Source organism: Lissotriton vulgaris, chromosome 3_2 (assembly GCF_964263255.1).
Source record: "Lissotriton vulgaris chromosome 3_2, aLisVul1.2, whole genome shotgun sequence".
Classification (NCBI taxonomy): domain Eukaryota; kingdom Metazoa; phylum Chordata; class Amphibia; order Caudata; family Salamandridae; genus Lissotriton; species Lissotriton vulgaris.
In genome coordinates this window covers 238,650,833-238,677,141 of record NC_141690.1, presented here as the reverse complement: position 1 = coordinate 238,677,141, position 26,309 = coordinate 238,650,833, and the positions used below count along the sequence as shown (strand labels likewise).

The following is a 26,309-nucleotide window of genomic DNA, read 5'->3' as shown; positions in this document are numbered from 1 at the left end:
TGAATGAAATTCGCTGATTTTGCGACTTTCCAGAATGCGATTGCATTTAAGGAATCGCAAATTTGCGATTCCTTAAATGCAATGCATCATTCTGAAATCAAATTGCGAGAACAAGGTTTGGAAGTGCAAATTACCACGAGGTTGAACCTCATGGTAAATTGCGAAAAATGTTTAAAATGTACTAATTTACATTTTAAACAATGTCATGTTACAGACACACATGTCCTTAGGACATGTGTGTGTGAAACATCCATTTAAAAATACATTTCAGGGGTGCAGGGGGGGGTCCTTTGGACCCCCCCTGCACCCATGAAATTTTCTAAGTGCCACTCGCAATTTCCATTGATTCCTATGGGCCTTTTGGCCCATAGGAATCAATGGGAATAGCGAATTCGCAATTTTGAAGTCACATAATATTTGCGATTCGGTAAAAATTGCGATTTTTACCGAATCGGAAATATTTTGCACTTTCTATGATGCATCCCGTTTTGCGAATCCATATTTGCGATTCGGTAAAATTCGCAAATTTGGAAACGCAAAACGGGAGTTTGATGCATGAGCCCCTTAATGCTTATCTATGATATCTGTAAGTTTCTGATAAAAGTTAACAGCCGGGCCTTGGTCAGCAAGATCGCCTGTCATTTCCTCGGTTATTCGGTAAGAGAGCTGGCGTGGCATGATGCAATGATATGTGTCATACAGCGCCTTGAGTAACTGGCTTCTACAGGAAGCAGACGTGGCTCGTATATATGTCAAAACTAAATGAACTGGCAAAAGGTACATATTTTGTTTTGCACATTTTCATGAATTTCTTTGTACCTAATTGTAGAATATCCCGATTTTAGCACCTCTTATTTGACAACCGTATTCACTATGTGGCATTATTCAGATACTTTAGGATTCAATATGACTTATGCATTTGATATTTGGGTGACAACTATCACCCCTTCTTAAATTGTGGGATAGGTATTTCTCTGACAACTTTTGCCTTTGTTAATATTAAATATATTTGTAATATATGAATTATATTTGTGTCTGTTTATGCGACGCACATGTTTCTTAGACACAACCATGTTGACTTTTTATATGTACACAGTAGGAAATGTGTTAATGTGCCACGTAGTGAATACGGCTGTAAAATAAGGGGTAACAAAAATATAAGTGTGTGTGTGTGTGTGTGTGTGTGTGTGTGTGTGTGTATATGTATATATATATGTATATATATATATATATATATATATATATATATATATATATATATATATATATATATATATATATATATATATTAATATACCACAAATCTTCACTACCTCCGACCTTCGGCGAAATGAAGACACGGACCCCAGGTTGTCGGTAAAGTAGATTTTATTAACCTCTCAGGCGACGCGTTTCGAGCAACTAGTGCTCTTGATCACACACCATACACCTGGTCAGCTAACTATTTAAATAAATTTTTTTAGTAGTGATGCTCCACCTCACGTGTTATCATAAACACAAACAAAATACTATTAGATACAACGCATGAATGCGAAATGGGGTCAATAAGGGCACAAGAACAATATTACTGCATGAATGCAAAATCTCATTATATCACATACACAATGAAATAAAATGACCAGGAAATGAAAATTCATAACTGTAACCAATCTATAAATCCGATCGATCAAAACAATGTATGTACAAATAAATATAGACCTATTTACACTAATTACATACAATATACCTATATATATACACACACTCACTTATATTTTTATATATATATATTGTGTATATATATATATAATATATGTGTGTGTATATATATATATATATATATATATATATATATATATATATATATATATATACACATATATAATATATCATATAATATATCATCTGCCTTTATTTGTAGAAACACTTACTAAGCTCAAAGTATAACTATCTACCTTTGTATGTTAAATAGTTATTTTAACCAAGAGGACTATGTATTCGGTTGTTCTTGGTATTTTAAGATTTGTAAAGCAGTGCTGCTTAACAGAGTGTGTTGTTACTTTTGAGAAGCAATCTCTAGGAAAGAACTAGGCCAGCCGCTCTGTGAGTGTCCCACACTAGCCAGTTAGCTGTGTTCTGCTGTTCCAGTGCAATGATTATAGCATGTATTCACATGTCCTATGCCACACGAGAAGTAGCACATGTTAAAAGGTATTCTGTTTCTTTGAGTGAGTCTGTTTATATTATTTCAGGCGGAAGAAGCAGAGCGCGAAGAACGGAAAAAGCTTGAGTCCAAAAGGCAGGAGGAAAGGCGCAAGGAGGAGGAGCAGGAACGCCTGGAGGAAGCGAAACAGGTAGGCTTCAATTCCTGCTTTTTGTTGGATTTTCCTGGGCCAGTAGATTAGATTTTTTCCAATATAGAAAATGTCACCTTTGGCAGGTGCTGATAATCTGGTGGCCAGCAAAAACTGCTTAAACAGAGCCACCACCCTCCCTGGAATTCAACACGCGCAAACAACTTTTATTTTTTTAAATTTTTTAAAGTTTGGTGAAAAGTATCATTTTCTCACCCTCTTTTCTTTCAGCCTGATTTTATTTCGAAGAGTATTTGTATTTATAATATCTTAGGCTAACCCGAAACTTTGTGGTTGGAGCACATCAAGTTCCTGCACTCCTACACAGACCATGAGAAGATTGAAAAGCAGAGCTGTTAAAGGTTATGCAACCAGCAATTAGTCATCCTGTTTAAGTGAACGTCTTGAAAGGACTGGGGGGCTCAAGTAACCGGTTTATATTTTCATGCATGTAGGAGGTGATGCTGCTGCAACAACTCCCCCAAAGTTAAGGTAAAACTCATTCACCTGATAAAAGAAACTCGTAAAAAATAGAACTCCCAGAATAAAGAACTAGAGACATAAAAGGGTGGACCTGTAAATAAGGCTGGATTTTGAAAGTGGAGACTAAAACCACTGATGATTTAAAAAGGCATCGGGAGCAGAGCAGCTCATTTTCTTTTCTTTTTAAGATACCAGAAATGATGTTTGTTTAGCACAGGGATGCTCCACAGTTGGTGGCAGAGCCTCCTGTGTCTCTCTTTGTTGCACTTTAAAGACCTGTTTCGTTTATTTATCTATTCATGTTTACTGCAGCAAATAGAGTATCAACAGATTAAAAACAATGTGAATAACAGAGTTCATGAAATAGATTTAATGTGGTCTGCCTCAAACAAAAGATTAGAAGAAAAGTCATTTGAATGTGGACATTTGCAGAATTTTAAAAGATGAGGCATGTCGGTGTTTCTGGCAGCACGCAAGAAACCATGTAGGATAGTTTGTAACTGGAGAAGGAAATAAACGTGCCTTATTAGAAGAAGTTTTTCTCATGCTTGACAGAAACGGAGTTATTAATTTGGTAATGGTGACCCACACCAACTTATTAAACATTCTGGTTAGGTCAGATTAATCCGAGGGCATCTCTCGCAACCCTTGGTAGCTATGGCAGTCTTCAGAGAGCGTCTGCTTCATTCACTCAGTACTAACACTGTTAATGTAAGGGGGTACAGTTTACTTTAATTCCTAAACTAATATAGAACAGCAGAAAATCTGCAAAACGATGCCAAGGTCATTAAACTAGGTTAAGGGGAGCTAGAGATTCATGTTTTATGGCAAAAGCTTCTAGAGAAAGTAAAGCACCATTGAAAACACAACTTGTGATTGAGTGGAACCATTGCACGATTACAGGCTGACCACAATGAAGCAGAAGTTGGATAATCGAAGCAAGTCATCCTGATTAGAGTTGTTACCTTCAGATTTAATCCCGCATAATCTTCCAGTAGGGCAATGTCCAAGGCTATGTCTGAGGATGGTCTCTCAAAGTCTGATATGTCATGGTCAGGCTCCCACTGAAGCTCTTGGTTTTAGCATGAATCTGGATTTCATAGCTGACAAAAGGGCTTCATCGGTCAGACAGATGTGCTGCCTCAACCCAGTCCAAGGTTTTACATTCAAATATAGACACATTTTGAAACTCAGTCTGCCAGTGGAGCAAGGCTGGGAGGTGTAGCAGACAAGAATCCACACATGGCTAGATGCTTTTTACCACGAGGACCTTCTGAATGTCTTTAAAGTGCTGCAAAAAGCATGAACAACCTTGATTTTTGCCTGTCAAGGGTGCTACTTTGCTGGCAAACCTCTGCCCTTTGTCCCAGTCTGCCAAAGGTGGAGCTGGCAAATGTCCTTCTGGTCAGATCCTTAGGTATGCTTCTGGTACTTCCAGGCACCAGGTCTCTCTGTGGGCAGATCTCATGCAGGGTCCAGTTCTTGCGGTCAGCAGCTCTCTCTGGAATTCAGGAGTCCTTTTGCTCTTTATTTTGCTGTAGCAGACAAACAGGAGGCCAACTACTTGATGCTTGGAGAGCAGTTCCAAGACTTGGGTGCCAATAGGAGTCCTTGGATTCTTGAGTGCATCCTCTTCTTTCAGCGGATTCTTCTTCCATCGGGGCCATTTTTTTCAGGAGGAGTCTTCCCAAGTCCAAGAAAGTTCTGAGAAGGTGGTGGCTGAGGTGCTAGATTTATCCTGTTCACTAGTGGGTGATTGAAAAAATAGTTAGAACTGAGCGGTGGAATTTCTTCAGAGTCATCCCACCTCCCTTTGAAGCACTGAGCACATTTGCCTCAGTGGAAAAGTTCATAGGAGCCTCTGTTTTAACCCCTCCCATGCTCATGACGAGCTCAGCTCGTCATGAGCCATGGAGGTCGTGTGCTCATGATTAGCTGAGCTCGTCATAACGGCCAGAACGCCCGCACGCTGGGCTAATTCCCCCGCTGTGCTGAACGTTCTATGAAAATGGGTGTGGCCGTGATGAGCTCAGCTCGTGATGAGCACAGCGCTACCGTGGCTCATGACGAGCTGAGCTCATCATGAGCACAGGGGCGCTGTGCGCGCCCCCCAGCACAGCGGGGGAATTAGCCCCGCAGGCAAGGGTTTAATATAGTAGAACATTTCTGATGGGCAGCCCTATCTTGAGCTGTTTGGCTCCCCTCTAGTTAGATTAGCTCTTCTCCCTCTGCCAGGGTTTGAAGTGCCCCCTCCTACATTGTAACTGGACTCTGCTTTTTAAGAGGTTCCTTTGAATGAGAAGGAGAAACCCTCCCTGGCATCGTCGTGTCAGAAGAGCTGGTGCTGACTCTGCCCTTTTGTACTTCAAACTGTTCCTGTCCACTCCTAAACAGCTAATCCCTGCTAACTGGTCTGCAGTTAGCACCTCCCCGTCCTTCCTCAGCTCGGAGGCATTCGTTGTCTCTTGAGCCAAAGTCGTTATCTCTCCCAGGCACAGAACTCTGGAGGTGTGATTATTTCCAGAACTGCTTCTAAGACAGTTCTGCTTAATGTTTCTACATAAAATCAGTTTTGGAAATTAAGAAATAACTTTGAAGGACTTTGCTAGCATTTTTCTACTGGCAGATATATGAAATACAATATTTTATTTACATCTAGGCCAGTTCTTGCAAAAAATGTGGCCGGACCAACACAGTAAAATAACTTTCAGGTCTTTAATCCATGTGAGGGTAGACTTGAGTCTTAAATATGGTGTTCCACTTTTCATATACTGGGCACCATTCTTTGTGGACTGACAAGGTACACTTTAGGTTTAACTTATTAATGTATACAAATTGTTTTCCTAAATGACTAAGTCCATGTGTTACAGCAGTGCCATTAAACTGCAGTCCAACCTGACAGACATATATTTTTGTTGTGTATGTAGGTGATGTAAATTCATATTGCGGCCCACTTATGACATTTATCGACTATGCCACTGGTACATTTTTGCCACATCTTATGTGACCTTATGTGACTAAATAGACCAATTGGCTGAAGTCAATTTTACTGGCACTAATTTAGGGCCAGACCACGCACACACTGTGGCAATGAATAGGAGTGTAACCCTGCATACAATTGTAATACAAGCAAATATAAGTTACAGAAAAAGATAAGAAATTAGGGATGACCATGCAGGAAAATCAGATTTATTTCAGTGTTCAGTATACGTATCTATCTGAATAACCTGCCCAGAGACGCAGCGGGCAGCCTGTCTCTTGCAGCCTTTCTATAGATGGTAAAGACCATAGAACACCCATTTTTACTGCACCATTGTTGTTTAATGTTAATGCGCAGAAAGCAGAGCAAAGAACGTGTCAGTCCAGACAGCGTTATTTCTTTGTTTGCTTTTATACCCTTCAAATGTACACCCCTTATGTAGGGCTTAGCACAAGGGCACCATGTTTGCCCTTAAGGAACTGTTGTATGAGAAGTTTGTACCGTAAAAGTTTACAAATGTATAGATCTGTCATTTCTAAAGTTCAACTAAACCCTTGAGCATCAAAGCACTTAAGCGAATGGCCCAACATTGTAAGTCTGTACAAAAATGTCATATGAAGGGATGAGGTTTTCAAACAGAATGGTTTCGAGTGTTTTCTTAAAGTTGGGCTGTCTTTACCCTTAGCATACAGAGAGCAGGACTTCCATTTTATCAGGCCTAGAAGGGGCGCTAATTTGCTACCAGAAGTGGGCTTTTGGACACGGACATCCTATTTTATAGGACTGTAAATTGATAGAAGGACTTTCTAGAATGTTCTTAAGAGGGGTTCAGTTCACTCTCTAGGTTTGGTATTTGGATGAGAGAGGATCAAGTGAAGGTTTTTTTCTTGGGTTTAGCTATGAAGCTTTTCACCACAGAATAGATACAACAGTTAACATGTATTGCAATGGGATTACATGGATCATGAGTGCAAATGCAATCGGGCAATGGACCAGGAATAGGTAACCTAATAAAACGAAATATTTGAATGGTATAAGGTGACCAAGTAGCCCATGGGGGTGAACAAGTAGCACCCTGGCTCCAGAACAGCCAGATCGACAAAGACTTGAGGTGGTATGGCAGCACACAGGCACGGTGGTGAGATGTTAGCACTCAGGGAGGCGGACTGCTAATGCTTAGCAGGGGGACGGTGGCACACAAGCTCAGGGATAGAGGGGTAGCACATAAGATTACTGGTGGAGTAATAGCATAGTAGGCTAAGGCGGTAGCACACAGGATCAGAGGTGGGCTGTGCACAGGCTCGGGATGGGCACGTGCTTCTCAATCTCGGGATTGGCAGTTAGCATATGGGATTAGTGGTCGGCAGGCAGCACACGGGTTCAGGTATGCGTTATTAATGCCTGGGTTGAAAGGTGGGTTAATTGGCTTAGGGTGGGTGGGTAAGACATATGCCTAAGAGTGGCAAACGCGACAAGTAGAAGGCTATGTCTAGCCATAGAATTGCTAAAGGAGGAACAGGCCAAGTACTTGAAAAGCAAATTTGAACAGTTCAAAATCCAAAAAGAACATACCTGTGACTACAGGTGTAAGAAAAGCCATAACATTCTGCAAAGCCGAGAACTTTAGCACTCCTTTCGGGTGGAACCAAATGCTGAAGCACTTGATCTTTTATGCCTGGGACCTTTTGTCATTCTTCACCACATCTGTCTGAAATGTTACTTGTTTGGGGGTACTGGGTCTGAACTTAGACACCCAGTAGTCGCAGTCAGGACAAGATTTCCAGACAGGTGTCCTTCTAGGTAGTGTGAGAGGTATGCTGAGAACGGTAAGTAGAAGGAGACCTGCAGAATGGAGCCCCACCTCTCACTGTATTTTAAATTACCTCGGCATTTCTCCTCAAAACATTATCTTCTGAGGTACTGCCCTACAACAGAGCCTGAAGAACAGTACCTTCATCTTCAGACCTGTTCCGTTGGTAGGTGCGATGCTGATGCATTCCTACCTCTCTCCTCTATTGTATTCACAATTGAATCAGGAGTCTTGTGAAAGCAGGCACCCATTTGGCTTCTACAGCGGGTACCTTCATGAGGCATCAGGCGGCTAGGCACGACTGTTAGTCATCACCTCAGAGTTATCTACCATGAGCTAGAAAGGTGGGGTTGGGTTCCACAGTGCATGTTGGACCTTATTGTGTAAGAAGCTCCTACAATTCAGATACAGTCATACAGGTATTTAGCTGCGAATGCTATACCTTAGCATAGCTGCCAGAGGTGGTAGCAGCATGGCACTGCAGTTCGCTTAGCTATGCTGTGCCTGGCTCATCCCATAGAGACATTCTTCCAACAGCATTCATGCATGCTGCCAAGTAGCGTGCATTCGTGGTGGTCCACGACGACCTGGACGTTTTGGGAATGGCCAAAGTCCGATAATGAGCAAACACTTCTAGACACTTCTGACACGTACATTTTCTTACGAAGGGAGTGCTCTAGTAATCTTTGTGGTATTTCTGAATTCTGTTTAGTAGCAGCATGAATGCAACTGCATACGTGTATTCTTAGTTCTAATAACGACTTTACTAATAATGATGAATGAATAAAGTTGAAATGACTGCAGGGATAACAGCGTTGACTGAGGCCCTCATTTTGAAAATGTTTTCTAAGTGCCTGGAGTAGTGTAGTAAAGCCAGTCATCAGTACAAATAAGATGTTGTGTAAGAATAGATGTAAATTGAGAAGCAGCTATGTGATTCCAGATGTCTTTGGAGCCCAGCAAAAGAAATGTTAAACTGCGAGGACAGACTTCAGTTAAAATTGAGTCCTGTCTATTTCGTTGGAGGAATTTAAACCTAAACCATCTTTTTGCACAAATGGGCATGTCTGCTGCATTGTTCAGTCCTTCAATGCAAACATTGATAATCTAGGGTGTAATAAGAGACAGTCTCTGTGCTTAGTGCTGTGTAATATTCACGCAAAGCACACTAAATCTTAGGATGGCATTGCAGAAATTGTGACTTGCCGTTACATGCAAAGTGCACAGTAAAAATATTTAAGATGAGTATTTTTCCAATATAACTAGAGCAGGGCATCCCCAAGTCCTTCCTAGTTCCAGTACAAATGACACATGTACCCACATTTTCTGTATCTGTTTGCAGACTCAATAGTGCTTCCTGGTGAAAATCCACCAAACTCTGAAGTGCTGCAGGCAACAAAAAGCATTTGCAAAGTCATAGGTCCTTATGTGAGAGAGGGTGGGGAGGTGGGAAGGAAGGGGGGCATCACAGACACTGGTAGGGTGGGATGGAAGAAGCACCACAAATAACAGTAGGGTGAGGGTGGAAGTGAAGAGGCAACATGGGCAACGGGGTGGGAGTTGAAGGGAAGGAGCAACACTGACAAGGTGGCTTGAGGGATAGGAGTAAAGAAGCAACAAGAACAGCAGGGAGGACAAAATCGAAATGAAGCCATCAATACTTGGTCCATGCTCCAGACATAAGAAGAGTAAGTGAAGCCGGCAAACTCTGACAAATTAGGAGGCCGCAAATGAAAGTGACAATGAAGCCCACAAATGGTAAGCAATGGGCGGGCTCCAAGCTCCTTCTAGTAAACAATATCTCTGGCAAGGGAGAGCGCATGCACTCTCACAGGCAAGACCTAATGTCAAAGAGCAAGGAAAACAAGACAGGCCCATCATTAGTAGGAGGAAATGGGAGCATAAGGGTATACCAAGCAAAATCCTGACCACTAGACATAATTGAGACCCATATCATGTGCATCATCTGAGCTTGATTACATCCCTTTGCAATCCTCAGGTATACGCAGGATGATCTGGAAACCATTAACATACTTGGCAGTCAGGCGGTACTGCGAACATGCCAGCAGTGATTCATTTCTGTACATGAGCCCCATTTAATTGTACAGTGCCCATGAGACATGCAAGCCTCACCTGCTAAATGTCATCAGACATGCCACCAACGCATGCTGTTACTGCAGTGTCTCTGAAGCTTTCCTGCCCACTCCTTATGAGTAGACCACTCTTGTGGTTTTGTCCCACCTCCACAGCCAGCTATCTTGTGTTTTAGTGTGCTTAACCAAAATGAAATCTCTGGTCTACTCTGAGCCCTTTGAAATTGCAAGTGATGATTAATCCTTATACATGACTCTTAAGGTCCTATTTATGGAAAGCCTACTCAAATTGAAAAGTGACTCATGGTTTGCTTTCCAAACTGTCAGACTGTCCCAAAATAATTATATTTCATGATAACCTTTTGCTGCTTTAGTGGTGGTGGAGTTGAAGCATGAATGTTTGTGATAAGAGGCAAAATTCATTTCTCTCTTCAGCAATATTTAAAAAAAAATATTTATGGATTCATTAAGGCATTTCAGTACGTATCGGTGATATCAGATTGTTTTCATTTCTGGCCTCATTCAGCTTAACCCACCATTTATAGAAGTTTTGTCTGCTTGTTAGATTTGGAGGTCTCTAGTTGGCACAGGTAGGTACTTGTGACAAATAGGGACCCTCTCCTCTAGTCAGGATAAGGGGATTACACTCCCAAAATAACCCCTGCTCACCCCCTTGGTAGCTTGGCACGAGCAGAAGGGCTTTACTTTAGAGGCGTTGTAAGGTAAGTAATTGTGACCACATACAGTAACCCAGTAACAACACTACAAATGGACACCACACAGGTTTTATATAAAAAATAAGGAGACTTTATATAGAGTTACGACAAGACCATAAACAACAAAAATACACACTATGATTACTTTAAGATGGTAGATTTAAGCTTAGTTCAGTTCTTAGATGCGACATTCTGCGTCAATGTACCTTAGGTTGTGTTGCGCTTCCACAACAAGCAATGTCGCAGCGAAGGGAAATGCGTCAAAGTTCCGATACAAAGAAATAAAGACGTGAAGATCTTCCAGATGCGGCACACTTCTCGGGGATGCTAGAAGTTCTTGGTTCGATGCGTGGACTGCAGCGGCGACACCCTTACGATGCGACGACAACCGCTCCAGCGGAGACGCTCTTCCCCCACGATGCATGAAGCTTCCACTCGATGCGACAACTACAGCAGCGACATCCAAGATGCAACAGCAGCAGCTCCGGCGGCGCGCTTCTCGGGGATGCGAGGTGCTCTTGGTCGATGCAGTGCAATGCGACCGTTCCGCGGCGACACTCTCCTTTGGAGTTGCGACGGCAGGCACAGCAACGGCGACACGCTCCGACCTCGTCGCGATATTCTTCTTCTGATGCGGTGCAGTGCAACAACTACAGCGACGACACCCACCTTCAGAGTAGCGACGGCAGCAGCAGGGACGGCCACACGCTTCCTCTTCGTTCCGGCACGCTTCTCTCCGATGCGGTGCAGTGCGACAGTTCCAGCGGCAACACCCTCCTTCAGAGTTGCGGCGGCAGGCACAGCGACATGCTACTTCTCGTTGAGTCGCGCTTCCACCTCCTTGCGACACGCGGTTCCTCAGAAGGCACTTCCTTAATAACTCTGGGGACCTGGGGTTGAAGTCTATTGTCCCTGAGACTTCAGCAGGAGGCAAGCTCTTTTCCAAGCCCTTGGAGATCCTTCACAATTTGAAAGCAAAGTACACAAAGTTCCTGTCTTCTTCTTTTGGCAGGAAGGCAACCACTGCAGGCCAATCCCCCAAGCAGCACTTCAGCTTGGGAATAGTCTCTCCGCAGTTTCTTCAGCTTCCTCTCCTCAGTAAAGGTTTCTTCTTGTAGTCCAAACGTGATCTAATTTCATGAGATCAGGGTCCCAATACTTATACCCCAAAATCCTTTGTTCTCTGAGGGGAGAGGGGCCTTTGCCCAATCCAAACCAGTTCTGAAGCACTCTGTTTACCAGACTTCTCCTTTCCTTTCACAGTGCAGAGCAGGCACATCAAACGCCCCACAGGAGGTGGAGCCAGCATTGTGGAAGGCAAGTATAGTCCTGGAGCACTTTGTTTACAAGACACCTTCTCTCCTTTCAGTATGCAGGGCAGAGACACCAGCCGCTCCCCAGGGGGTGGAGCCAGCATTGTGGAAGGCATGCACAGCCCTATTCAAGGTTCAGGTGCAACTCCTCCCTCCCACCTAGATGCAGATCTCTCTATTCACCACTGGGTGACTCAGCCTGTCTCTTGGAATCCCCCAGCCCTGTCACTCACAAAACCAGACAAAGGAATACACAACCTGGCAGAGGCAGGTTTGAAAGGTTAGACAAGCAAATACCTACTTTCTAAAAGTGGTATTTGCAAACGCAGAATATTAAAATAAACTTCACTAAAAGGTGTATTTTATTATTCTGAGTACCGGCATACCAAACTCGAATTTCTACCACGTTCTCTGAGACAGGTAGGATTATAAACATGTAATAATCTAACAGCCCATTCTGGCCTGTGGAGAACAGGTAGCCTTGCAATAGTGAAAAACAGAAATGGCTGTAATTCACTATTTGGACATGCCACACACATCAGGGATTGTCCCCTTATACTTACAATGCACCCTGCCCTTGGGCCTACCAGAGGGTGAATGATATGAAGAAAATGGAAGGTTTAGGGACTGGGAAGTGGGTGCACTTGCCCAGTCAACATGACAGTACCAGACTGCACGCAGGCTCTGTAATGGCAGACCTTAGGCACATTTCACAAGGCTGCTTCTGTGGGTGGCACAACCGGTGCTGCAGGCCCACCAGCAGCATTTGGATTTACACGCCCTGGGCACACTCAGTGCACTGGACTAGGGTCTGACAAGTAAACCAAATAGCCAAACATGGAACCACTGATTAATTCATCAATTTACAATAGGGAGCACTTGCACTGTGGCACTGGATAGCAGTGGCACGGTGCCCAAAGCATCTAACACCAGCAAAAATACATGAGGCAACAGCAAAAAATGGAAGGGAGACCCAGGCCAATGGTGCCAGGTCTAACACTGCTTACCTGCAGAGTTTACCAGAATTACTACACTGTTAGGTGATGGTGCAGATTAGTTTCTTGGAGTGCACTACCACCAGTAGGTCTCTCAGCGCTAGGATTGAAACTTCTTTTTATAGTTTTATATGGCAGGAGCTTGACCCTAGGGCATTCGAGTACTTCATACAAGCACATGATTACATTAAGTTCTTTTTGCTTTTGGAGAGCAAGGGTAGATTCAATGATTTGTTCAGAATCACAGGATTTAAAGCCGGGGTGGGAATTGAGCCCAGCACCCCTGTTCCAAGGTCAACTGCTCTAGCCATTACTCCACATTTTATCCCCATTAGGCCACTTCTCCCCAACAATAAGCCAGGAGGCATAGAACTGCAGGTTAAGTATACAACCCTGTCCTAATAGCTTTCCTTAAAGTTATAGAATTGGACAAACATTGAATCCAATGGAGAAGATTTCCTAGGCGAGGAGCTTAAACTTAAAAAGCAAATCCTCTAAAACAACTGCAGCAAAAAGTAGGATTGATAAGAGAGATGGAATCCGATGAGCAGAGATGCCTGGCAGGAATGTAAATGTGAGTTGACACAGGAGGACACAATCTAGGCCGGTGGTGAGAAGGGAATTTGATCAGTAGCCTAGGTGCCTCTTGCGTATCTCAGTCTTGTCGTTGGTCAACATCAAATACACAAAAGGTGATGGGAGGAGTGTTTGTAATTTTTCTAACCACTGGCAATCGCTCAGGTAGCTTCCCAACCCACCTCTGTTTTTTTGCCCATCATGCCATGTGCAAATCGGCCATGGTGCTGCTCGAGTAGAAACGGTCCTCCCCTAGCAGCCAAGCCAGATACTTTGTGAACAAAAACACAAGCAACCCATGACCGGTTTCAGTCTACTTGGGCCTCTTTAGTTGGTTGAGGCTTGGGTTCTGTGGGCCTGTGATCACAGAACTCCTGGCTAAGGTTATACCCTGTCTGGGTATAACCATAACCACAACCACTTAAAACTTTACATTAAATACACAAAAGTTGACAGGAGAAATGTTTGCAATCTACCCACTGGGAATACCTCATGGTAGCATTCCAGCCCATCGCTTTAGTTTTGCTCATCATGCCATCTCCAATTACTTCAGCCTGTGGGTATTCATCAATTTGTGAAAAGCAGCAAGACACTTTAATATATGCCCCTGCCTTATATTATAAGGATATTGCAAGTCAGAGGAGTTCCATGACCATGTATAGGAACAAGGCCAAAGACCAAGTTCTTTAAAAATATCATGGGACTCCAAGTTGTCTGCAGTATCATTTTAATGTACTGCAGAGAGTATTTATTTCCATATAATACATCATCATACCATCACCCTTACCACAGACTGCTTAAGTCTTTGGTGTTTTGATCTTTCAAGTCCATTGCAGAAGAATAAAGTTAGACTGTGTATTGTGAAATTAAATACACTGAAAAGCAATTAGTAGTTTTTGCAAAAAAGATATTAGAATCAATATATTCTATTCTATACGCATTTGTAGAGCGCATAGGGACCCGTAGGCAGCCCAACTCTGGCAGAACATTACAGAGTTTACCAAAGTGCAAGGGGGCAGATTATTTGTCAAATAGCCACATTTTTTGAAGTTTCTGGAAATTGAGGTAATTGTTAGTAAGTCTCATTGTAAGGGCAAGGGTGTGCCTTAATGTGGCCACTGGGTATCCAAAGGACCACCCTCCACTTGTCGCTCTTTTTATAAATGGAAGGATGAGCAGGCGGGCGTTGATGGAGCACAGGGCTCTATTAGCCGTACAATGGGTTACCAGAGCTCTGAGGATAGTAGGGCCTTTTGTTTGGAGTGACCTGTGAGCTACGCATTGGGCTTTGAATTTTACCATTTGTTATGTTATGTTATGTTATGTCATGTTAGTAACACTTCTATAGCGCACAGCTGCCCCAGCCAAGTGGCGTCTCGGCGCTTCAGAAAGGGTACCCTAACACAACACAGCAGTACGAGAGCGGAAGCGCACAGATCTGGATCCTAAGAACTATGAGGGAACAGATGTGTTTTGATAGCCCTCCTGAACTTCAGCAGCTCATCTATTTCACGGATGTGGGACGGAAGAGAATTCCATAGTTTTGCAGCCAAAACCCGGAAGGAGCGACCTCCCGCCCTACACAATCTAAACCGTGGGACCACGACCAAGTTTTGGCCCAGGGATCTCAAGGAGCGCGAGGGCACATAAGGCCTCAGAAGATTATCAAGAATTTGGGGGAGGCCATCTTGAGGATCTTGAAGGAAAGGCATCGGGTCTTAAAGTGGATCCTCTGTGCCATAGGCAGCCAGTTTAGAGTGCGGATGGTACTTTCTGCAGAACAGAACCTCGGTAACCCCACCAGGGCTCTGGCTGCAGCATTCTGGATACGTTGCATCCGGGCGATTTCAGCCTGGTTGGCCCCCAACAGTAGTGAACTGGCGTAATCAAGCCGAGATAGTATGGATGCTTGTATGACCAGCTGCCTAGTTGAGGCATCAAAAAACCTCAGAATAGGTCTCAGCCCTCGTAAGATGCCAAAACAGGTAGCCGCAACTTTTTTGTGTGGCCACAAAAACTGAGGGCAGGATCTAACCAAACCCCCAAGTTTTTTACCTCTGAGACTGGAATAGGGGTTACACCCAGCTCCGGGGGCCACCACATGTCACCCCAAAGATCCGTTCGCTTGCCCACTATCATGACCTCCGTTTCTTTAGCATTAAGCTGGAGACAGTTGGTATTCATCCAGCTGGCTACTGCCAAGAGTCCATCCCGAAATCTGGGGGCGTCAAGGTCGGAGTACCCATTCAAGGCGACCGCCAGCTGCGTGTCGTCAGCAGAGGAGACCATAGTCATACCCCAATGCTTGATGACAGCAGCCAGCGGCCTCACATATAGATTGAATAATGTGGGGCTCAACGACGAACCCTGGGGCACACCCAGCTCCAGGGGATAGAATTTGGACTGAAACGGCAGGGTGGCAACCTTGAAGGTCCGATCAGCAAGGAAGGAACGGAACCAATCGCGTGCAGTGCCCTCAACACCCGCCTCTCGAAGACGTTGGAGTAGGATTCTGTGCGAGACCGTGTCAAACGCGGCACTAAGGTTGAGTAGTACTATTGCCGCAGTCTGACCAGAGTCGAGCACAGAACGAAGATGTTCCGTCCTAGAGAGCAAGGCTGTTTCCGTGCTGTTTGCGCGACCAGTATCCGGTGCATGGTGGTCAGGGCCTGCCGGGCAGAGTTGTGTTTAGGAATATTCAGCAGAGCTCAAGCTGATGCATTTTTCACCACTTTTTTTGCTGACCGATTTTAGTCCTCCCAGGTAGAGATTAATTCCCGTAGTCCAGGTGGGAGAAGATAAGTGCCTGTACTACGAGCCTTCTGGAATGGAGGGGGGAGTAGGTGCAGTTTTTTACAGAGCATTCTGAGAATGCAGTAGAAGCATCAAGAGGGGTTTGTGTCCTGGGCCTCCATGCCTAATGATTTGTCCACACATAACTCCTGGCTTTTAATAACCGCCTTGGGGCAGGGGGAGTACCTAAGCAGTCAGGCCAACCCAAGTTGTGGTGGGTATTGAGGTTATTACACGGTACCATCAACTTTGTTTTCTCCCCATTTAGTTTGAGGCAGGAATCTGCCATCCAGCTAGCTACTCTCTCCAGACAAGGTCCTAGAGTGGTGGAATGGGAATCACCTCCCTGAGTTACAGAGAACACCAGTTGGGTGTCATCTGCGTATGAAGCCAGGGATATCCCAAATGACTGTACTATGTCTGCTAATAAACACATGTATAAGTTGAAAAGCATCGAGATCAGGGATGAGCCCTGCGGAATTCCACACCTCAGAGGAAAGATGTCCTAAGAACATGATCTATCAATGACTTGGAAGGTCCTGTCTTTCAAGAAGGAGGTGAGACAGTTTAGTGCCGGCCCCATACACCTGCACTGTGAGTTCTATTAATGAGAATATCATGGTTCACCATGTTGAATGCTGTGCTGAGATCCAGGAGGATGATGGCTGCCGTACCTCCTCGGTCCATCAGCATTATTTACTCCTCTACTACTGCCAGAAGAGCGGTCTTTGTGGTGCTTACGGTGAAACCAAGTCTGCGTGGGGTACATGATATTGTTTGTTTCAGGAACATATGAGAGATGCTTGTTTACGTGTTTCTCTACCACTTTGCTCAGACCAGATAGAAAGGAGATGGATTTGTAAGTGCATGGGCAGGCTGTGTTTTTTTTAGCAGTGTGTAGGCCATGGCATGTTTCCATGTGGGGGCACTATTCTTGTTTGTTAGAACTGGGGTCTCTAGTTGGCCGGGGTATGCACCCTAGTCCAAGTAGGGACCACCACTTCCGACAGAGTAGCTTGTTGCAGAGCAGGAAGGCGCAACTTAAGAGGCAATGTGTAAAGTCTTTGTGCAACACACACCGACAGTGACACAGTAAAAGCACTCACAAAAGGACACCACGCCAGTTTTTATATACAAATAAAAGGTATCTTTATCTAAAAATTATGCAAGATCCAAAAATATGGCACGAATATTCCATGCACAGTAATAATGTTTCCAATAGGTAATGTCTCGGAGGAGTTTGCCACCAATACCTCGTAGTAGCTGTTGCTTAGATGAGAAGTATTGGGGCAAACAAAAACAGTTTCCACCTGAAGTAGATTAGACACTGCCCGCAGTCTTTATGAGCCTGTACCACCTTGGCAGATCAGTTTGTTACATTCAGAATAAAGCAGTTCCTGAAGAGGTGGCGATTTTGCAGTATCTCTGAGCCTGTGTGTTACTTTCCTTTTTCCCCTGATAGTATCGGTAGGGGTGCGCTGTGAGTTACTTTAGGCAGAAAAAGAAGCAGAGTAGTTAGACCCCCACAAGTTCGACCTCGGAATGCCCCCACACAGAGTTAGTTCCAAAAGGACCGACCCGCTATCGGATCGGCACAGTCAACCAGCCCCCCTCACTGGAGGTATGTTCAAGTAGTCTCAGGCAGGCTCGATCACAGGGGGAGTCTTTCAGCAGCCCTGCCTGTGGGAATTCCAACCCCTGCTCCGAGAGTTACCATGGGAACAGTCCAGTCCGAACTGCCAAGCCATGTCTTTCCCAGACCGGAATCAAGCATCCAAGGACCGGTTTCTGACTATCAGCATTCATCAGCCTGGATAGCTTGACTCCAGTGGTGTGGAGAGCCTGGGACTCACGTCTGAGTATACCCAGCACACTTGGGGTGAAAATTGCAAAAAACACAGTTGATGGACAGAATGTAGAACAATGTCATACATTCACCCCAGTACAAGGATCTGGGCCTAAATCCATCGTTTTTTTGCACTCCACACCACCCTGGGTTAGACACTGGCTATATGCAAATCAGCTCTGACCCTGTGACTCATGGGAACAGTCCAGTCCGAACTACCAAGCCATGTCTTTCCCAGACCGGAATCAAGCATCCAAGGACCGGTTTCTGGCTATCAGCCTTCATCAGCCTGGATGGCTAACTCCAGTGGTGTGGAGAGCCTGGGACTCACGTCTGAGTATACCCAGCACACTCGTGGTGAAAATTGCAAAAAACACAGTTGTTGGACAGAATGTAGAACAATGTCATACATTCACCCCAGTACAAGGATCTGGACCTAAATCCATCGTTTTTTTGCACTCCACACCACCCTGGGTCAGACACTGGCGGCTATATGCAAATCAGCTCTGACCCTGTGCCTCATGGGAACAGTCTAGTCCGAACTACCAAGCCATGTCTTTCCCAGACCGGAATCAAGCATCCAAGGACCGGTTTCTGGCTATCAGCCTTCATCAGCCTGGATAGCTTGACTCCAGTGGTGTGGAGAGCCTGGGACTCACGTCTGAGTATACCCAGCACACTCGGGGTGAAAATTGCAAAAAACACAGTTGATGGACAGAATGTAGAACAATGTCATACATTCACCCCAGTACAAGGATCTGGGCCTAAATCCATCGTTTTTTTGCACTCCACACCACCCTGGGTTAGACACTGGCTATATGCAAATCAGCTCTGACCCTGTGCCTCATGGGAACAGTCCAGTCCGAACTACCAAGCCATGTCTTTCCCAGACCGGAATCAAGCATCCAAGGACTGGTTTCTGGCTATCAGCCTTCATCTACCTGGATAGCTTGACTCCTTCTTTAAAGCAGCAGCCATCATCAGTCATATCTCATTTTCTTGCAATTAATTTTGCATGGCATACACCTGAACGTCATCTGAGCGCCACTTTTCTGTTTCTCTTGGATTTCCCTAAATTCTCAACAGCACACTTCGTGTCAGGCCTTTCTTGGTTTCAGCCACTGAGTCCTGCAATATACTCATATTTAGCCTGAGTGCTGAATACTGTTATGTACTGTTATGATTACTTACTGGTAATCCTCATTCTTAGTCCTACTCTTCCGCGACCAAGTCATTGCACATAAGGTTATATTCCACTTGACAGGAAACAAAACCGGAAATTCTTTATGGATCCACCCACCATCCTGCCAGGGCCTATAATACCATAGCCAACCCGAAGCACTTCCTCACATATCAAGCTCAACAAAGGCCTGACACAGGAGGATGGGTGGGAAATATGACTGGGTCGAGGACGAGAAGGATTAAGAGTAATGATGATTAGCGGGAAGTAATCTTAACGTTACCTCTACGTCCCTTGACCCAGTCATTACACGAGACATACCAAAGCAAACACCCAAGTGAAGGCCTTTGAAACAAACCAGATGGCACACAGGAGAGAAGCGCACCACAGTGAAATGTGTAATGGTATGACAGATTCAACGAGGAGCAACAGGCTCCACAGCCCGCAAACCACCACACCCAAAATTCAAACAGTGAGTCAGAGCACAATTCAAACTGTAATGCTTAGTAAAGATAGACTCAGAAGCCCAAGTCCCCACATGACAGATCTCCTCCAAAGATACCCCATGAAAGGCAACCCCTCTCGTGCAACGTGACTGCACACCAGAAAGACCTGAAAAACCAGAGCCCTGATAAGCCAAGGCCATAACAGACTCGATCCAATGACCCAGGGTAAGCCGAGAGGCAACCTTCCCACAACCAGCCAGCCCAAAAGTCACAAAAAGACTGTCAGAAGAGCGAAAATCAGCCGACCTGTCCACGTACACTGCAAATCACTTAACGTCCAGAGTGTGCAACAACTGATCAACAGGAGAAGAAGAGGAAGGATAGAAACAAGGCAAGACCAACTCCTGAGAAGCATAAAATTTAGAACGCACTTTCGGCAGAAAACCATGATCCAAATGTAAAATCACGAACCTCAAAAAGGCGGAGAACCACGCAAAGCAGAAAGCTCCCCCAACCTCCGAGCCGAGGTTATGGCGACCAGAAAAGCCACCTTAAAAGACAAGAATTTGAGATGAACAGATAATGAAGGCTCTAATGTAGAGGACTGCAGAGCATGCGGGACCAGAGAAAGATCCCACGCTGGCACCGAAGAACGAACAACAGGAGAGGAGAGAGAAAAGCTCAGAAACAACCGGTACACCAACTGTCCATCTGAAGAGGACAAGGAACCCGGATTTCAGAAAGCCCGGACTGCCGCCCACTGACCCTTCAGGGTAGACTAAGCATAACCCTTATGGAACGCATCCAGAAAGAACTGCAGAATTTCATAGACCGAACTAGAAGTATAGGACAGCACATGACCAGAAGACCAATGTTTACAATAAGAGCACAAAGTAGGCCTCCTATGTGAGCCAGCACAGAAATAATGTGGTCAGGCAAACCCCGGCCACCTCAAGACTGCTGTTCAACCTCCAGACCGCTAAGGTGAAAGGAACCAGCAGGAGAGGACTGGAAGATCTCCGGTGAGACAGGCACCTTGACTGGATCCATGGAGGACGCAACAACTGGAACCAAGCCCTCCTGGGCCAGTAAGGCAACACAGCCCCCACCCTCTGAACCTTCAACAGAAATGCAGAGATGAGGGGAAAAGGAGGGAAGGCATACAGTAACCAAGGGGGCCATGTGAAGGACAAGGCCTCCATACCCCACTCCTAAGTCTGGGAACAAAAGAGGGGCAGGAGAGCATTGGTCGTGGAAGCAAACCAATCCATCACGGGAGTTCCGAACCTCCGACAAATCAACCAGAGTACTTTGGGAGATGGGCACAAAGTCGGAGAGGACGGAAACCTGTGACTTAGTGCATCCAACATCCCATTGTTCAAGCCCCAGATGTGCTGAGCCGAAATGGCCTGGAGATGAAGCTCCACCCAACCTCCAATAGCACATGCCACCAGATTCAAAGACTGACTGTGATTACTGCCCTGATGATTTTTTGTAAGCGACATTCACTGTGTTCTTGGACCTCACCAGAAAAACTTTGCTACCCAACAGATGACCCTGGAAGTACAGAAGGGCCCGCTCCACAGCAGACCGTTCTTTCCAATTGGAGGACTGGTGGGACTCCGAGCCCTGCCAATGAGCATGTACGGACCTCTGACCCAGAGTTGCACCCCAATGCACTGACAACCGTCGTCCGCACCACAGGCTGAGCGGGATGCAACCACACACCATGGGAGAGATTAGAAGAGCCCATCCACCACAGCAGACTGTGCACCACCACCGGACACACATGAACTTCCAAGGAGAAATCCTGAACAGGGAAAGGAACACAGCAGTGAAGATGCCACAGCAAGGAGCGAAGATGCAACCTTGCCCATGGGACAGTAAACACAGAGGCTGCCATGTGACCCTACACTTCCAACCACTGAAGCAGGGGAGCCAAAGTTTGAGATAACAGCCTCCCCAACAACGGCTGTAGACGCAGGATCCTTAAGGGAGGCAGGAACGCCTTGCCCAGAACAGAATTGAATTCTGACCCTATAAAAGACCTCCGGGTGGCAGGATGAAGATGGCATTTTGGCAAATTTAGGAGAAAACGGTGGCTATCTAGCGTACAATAGGTCAAATCCAGATGCTGAGACATCACCAGGACAGAGAGGGCTTGCAGAAGCCAGTCATTCAGGTAGGGAACACACAGACACCCCCAAGAGGAGAAGGTGAGCCACAAGGGGTAGTCACCACCTTGGTAATAGCCCTGGGAGAGGAACGCAGGCCAAAAGGAAGGACACAAAACTGCCATTGATGACCCCTCAGGTAAAACAGCAGAAACTGCTGGAACCCCAAGGCCACAGGAACATGCAGATACGCATCCTCAAGATCTAAGGTAGACATCACCCACCCGGCCTGAACTAATGGGATCACACGGTGCAGGGTCTCCATCTTGAAGGGAATTTTTTTGACAAACCTTTACAATCCAGAAACCACCTGTTACCTTCAGCACCATAAAGATGACCGAATAATTCCCCTGACCCCACTTTGACCGAGGATCAGACCTTCTTCCATAATACCAGCTGAACCCATTCCAACACGGCACGCCGTCGCGATACACCTACTTCAGAAGCGGAGTCTGCACCCTGCCTGACGCAAGGGGAGGGGAAGTGAACTCAATCTGCTAACCCCGATCCAGGACATCCGGTCCCACTGGTCCATCGTTGAGAGACGTCATGCTGCTTGGAACCGGTGTAGCCTCCCACCAACCTCTGGCATTACCCCAGCAGGACCAAGTTGGGAGGCAGTGTAACCAGGAACGGTGATTCTCAGAACCCGCATCGGGAGGTGGTTTCTTCTGAGACTTCTGCTGGAAAACCTTCCCAGGGCTCTTCTGGTTCCTCAATAAATTCCTCTGAAGTCAAGAAGGCTGCCAACACGACTTATCCATAGAAAGAACAACTCCTTATGACGCTGCTGATGTCAAAGACCACGAATGCTTCCGTTCCTTGAACATCCTGTGCAACTTCTCCTCAAGGTCTTTATCAAAAAGATGGGGACCAGTAAACGGTAATCGCAAAGCCATGGCTCGTTGGGCCACATCAGTGTTCCAACCCTTCAGCAATACATTTTGCCTGGCAGCAATGGACACACCACAGGACTGAGCCGAAGCACGAACAGAGTCAAAAGCAATGTCAGAGAGGAACTCAGCCTGACGTTCCTTGGATTCGATATGTAGAAAGCAAGGACCTTCTGATAAGGAAAGGATTCCTGGGTCAGGGCTAATAATTTATGGCAAATAAACATTTACATTCTTGCATGAAAGGCTAATTGCGTCCTGGCCAGATCAAAGACGCGAAAAACGAAAGTGCCCCATTTACCTGAAGATGCGTTTGGAACAAGCCAGCTGTTAGCGACGTGTTGGTAATTGCATAACCCGTAGTTCTCAAGTCAATGTAGAAAAGGATTAGATTATCAGCTATCTGGGGATAGAAAACAGTAGAGGTGTGGAACAATACAGCAAACTCACTCATCGAGTTTCTATAAGTATATCACGTAGCGAGATGACTACGCGGCCGTTACCTGTGTTGAGACCTGCGTTGCTGACCGGAGTGGCGTCTAGTACCTCGTTAAGCGAATCGAATTTGAAACGGCAGGAATGATTCGCTTATATACCCTGCATTGTTATAGGCGGTAGGAACGGCCAGCTCCACCTCTTAAAGTGGTATGCAGTGACTGCTCAAAATTGAGGATGACGATGCGGAGGTGTATGTGGAGATTCATATGTCACCGCAAGGTACACAATAGGCGGAATTCCTTATTGTAGTTCTTCAAATCAAGTACACGAGGATTGCCTTTTTCCAACCTGGCCCTCAGATCCTAAACTTCTACGTAATGTATGTTAATAATTCAAAAGGTACCTCTTGCAGATATGGCCATGTGGACGTGTGCTCCTACACAATGTGTGTTGGCAGCACATTAGCAATGGGTACTAGGCTACAATTCAGATAAGAGGTCCACATGGATTACCTATGGAGACCTGTGCTCCTACGTGATGTTTGTAGGCAGGACAACGAGAAGGGATAACAGGCTACAGTGCAGGAGGAGGGATCTTATATAATAGCGTTTTCCCAGGGTAATTCGTTGTTCAGCCCGTGGGTAAAGGCACCTAAGGAGAATATCCAGAATACTTCTTTTTTTCTTCCGGATTTTGTCTCCACCATTGCTGTTTAAGATGTGAATTTTCTCCAAAATCCGCCATTTCATGTCTGAGGGAGAGTGTTTGAATTCAGAAAAATGGCTAACTAATGGGGCAGTATGTTTCAAAGTTTTAATAACGGACCTGTGTTCTGTTAGCCGTGTTTTCATTGCTCGCGAGGTCTCCCCTAGATAGCCCAAATTGCATGGGCATATGATCAAGTATACTATGTTACGTGTGTCACACGTCCATAGTTCTTTGGCTTGAATGTTAAAGTCATTAAAGATAAATGATTCTCCTGTGAGAATGCTGTCACACGACTGACTTGAGCCACATCGAGAGGTGCCTCTCGCATAGTTGGCCCCGTCTATTGATTTCTGTATGAATGGGGGATTATTGGTCGGTGCAGTATAGCGCGATCGAACTATCAGATCTTTCAAGTTCTTGTTGCGACTGTGTGCGAACATGGGTTTTTCTAGCTTTTTTTGGGACGGATCCACATTTAAAAGGTGCCAGTTAGCGTTGATGACTTGTCTAACAGTGGCATCTAATGTGGAGTGCTTGGTTATGCACACCAGCTTGGGTTCCTGTTTTTCCTTTTGGGACTTGAGTAGTGCATCTCGATCGTAAAACCGTGCTCTTTTGTACGCTTCCCTGACAAGGCGGTGGGGGTAGCCTCCTTCAAGGAATGGATTGGGTATTGTAGTCTTTCAAATTTGTGCAGTTCCGTCTCACCCTGAGGAACTGAGAGAACGGAATACTGTCCTTCTGGCTCCTCGGATGGTAACTTTTAAAATGTAGGAGGGTATTCCTCGCCGTTGGTTTGGTATAAGAATTTCACTTGCGATGAGTTAATATGGGCAGTGAAGCGAAGGTTGGTATTAGTAAGGTTGAGCCAAGTAAGGAATTCTTGCAGGGTCTGTTCCCCATTGGTCCAAACAAAGAAGATATCATCAATGTAACGGTACCAATGGGAAACAGACTCGAAAAAAGGGGCAATTTCATTGTACATATATTTGGATTCGAACAGCGCCATGTATATGTTCGCTATCGATTGAGCCATGGCTGCCCCCATGCTCACGCCCTTCGTTTGTTGATACATGTGGTCATCAAACTCAAAGACGTTCTCTTTGAGGACTAATGAGAGACATTCATAAATGAACGGTTTAGAGCAGGGTATACAGTACTCATCTATGAACCACATAGTTGCATCTATAGCTTCTATTTGGGGGATGTTGCTATACAATGATTCGATTTCTAAAGTGACAAAAATGTCACTATATTGATTAAAAGGGAGATGTTCCAACCTTTGTTATTATGTGTCCTTGATGTAGGATGGTGTCAGAGGAATATAAGGTCTCAAGACGTTGTCGAGGTATTTGGAAATGGCTTCAGTGGGGGTACCGATTGTGGAGACGATGGGGCGGTAAGGGGGGTACTGATGGTTTTTATGTATTTTTGATACCCCATAAATGCAGGAAAGCTTTTTGTCTGACTTATTTAAAAAGTCATGCTCTTTTTTATTGATGATTCCTGCATCTAGTGCTTTGGTTGTAATTTTTTGGATAGCTTTGATTACTCTTTCTGTGGGATTTATTGTGATTTTTTTGTAAAAGACGGGGTCATTTAGCATTTTTAACATATTTGTCTCATAATTTATGGAGTCCATAAGGACTATACCTCCTCCCTTGTTGTTACTCTTTATAACGATGGATTTATTGTTCTTCAATCCGTTAAGGGATGCATGTTCTTCTTTAGAGATGTTATATCTGGGTTTAGGGACAAACCGGAGGGCTTGTTCTAGTTTGTTTAAAACTACTCTTTCAAATATGGCCATCTCAGGACCGACTTGGTCCAGTGTAGGGGTAAAAGTTGATGGTAAGGCCACTATATTTTCTACTCTATCATCTTGATTTACATCTTCCCTATTCATAAAAAAATGTTTCTATCTAATCTTTCTAAAAAAAGAATGAATATCCTGATGCAATTCAAATAGATCAACCTTCGAAAGAGGGACAAAAGTCAGTCCTTTTGTTAGGAGGGACATATCCGCAGCATCTAAATTATGTGTCAATAATTAAAAAATGGTTATTACATCCATTGTCTCTGGTATTGTTTTCTGCGGGTTTCCAGGTAATGATGAGGTTCCTGGGGATATTGGTGATTCTGATAATGGCCTCTGGATTGGGGTTGAAACCTTACTCTTTGACGTCCCCACTTGGCACTGCGGTGGCCTAAAAAAGGCTGGCGTGTGTTTCTACGTCCATTCTGGGGATTGTATGGTCCTTCCTCATGATGGTTCAGATTACCTTCTCCATCAGAGTCAGGGTCTGAAGAAACCGAGAACGTATTAATCTTTTGAAAATTATAGTTAGGTTCTCCTTGGTGATAATCTGTTTTATAGAAAGTTTCTCCGAGGTAAGGGTATGTACGTTCTAGGGTGTAGAATCTTTTGTCCTTCGTGAATTTTTCATTTTTCCTTTTAGTCAAATATTCCATGAAGGACTTGGATTCGAACAATTCAGGACATTGACCACCTTCCTGAATATTGGAGAACAA

General features: G+C 44.9%; 1 protein-coding gene across 3 annotated transcripts in view; it reads left to right on the top strand.

Annotated features, from left to right (window-relative positions):
* Window positions 1-26,309, top strand: part of DDRGK1 (DDRGK domain containing 1) — a 186,063-nt gene that overhangs the window by 101,635 nt on the left and 58,119 nt on the right. For all 3 annotated transcript variants that reach the window (XM_086964293.1, XM_086964295.1, XM_086964294.1), the window contains exon 4: window positions 2,232-2,333. In XM_086964293.1, coding sequence (XP_086820419.1) covers window positions 2,232-2,333 — 102 coding nt within the window. The remainder of the gene's footprint in view (window positions 1-2,231; window positions 2,334-26,309) is intronic.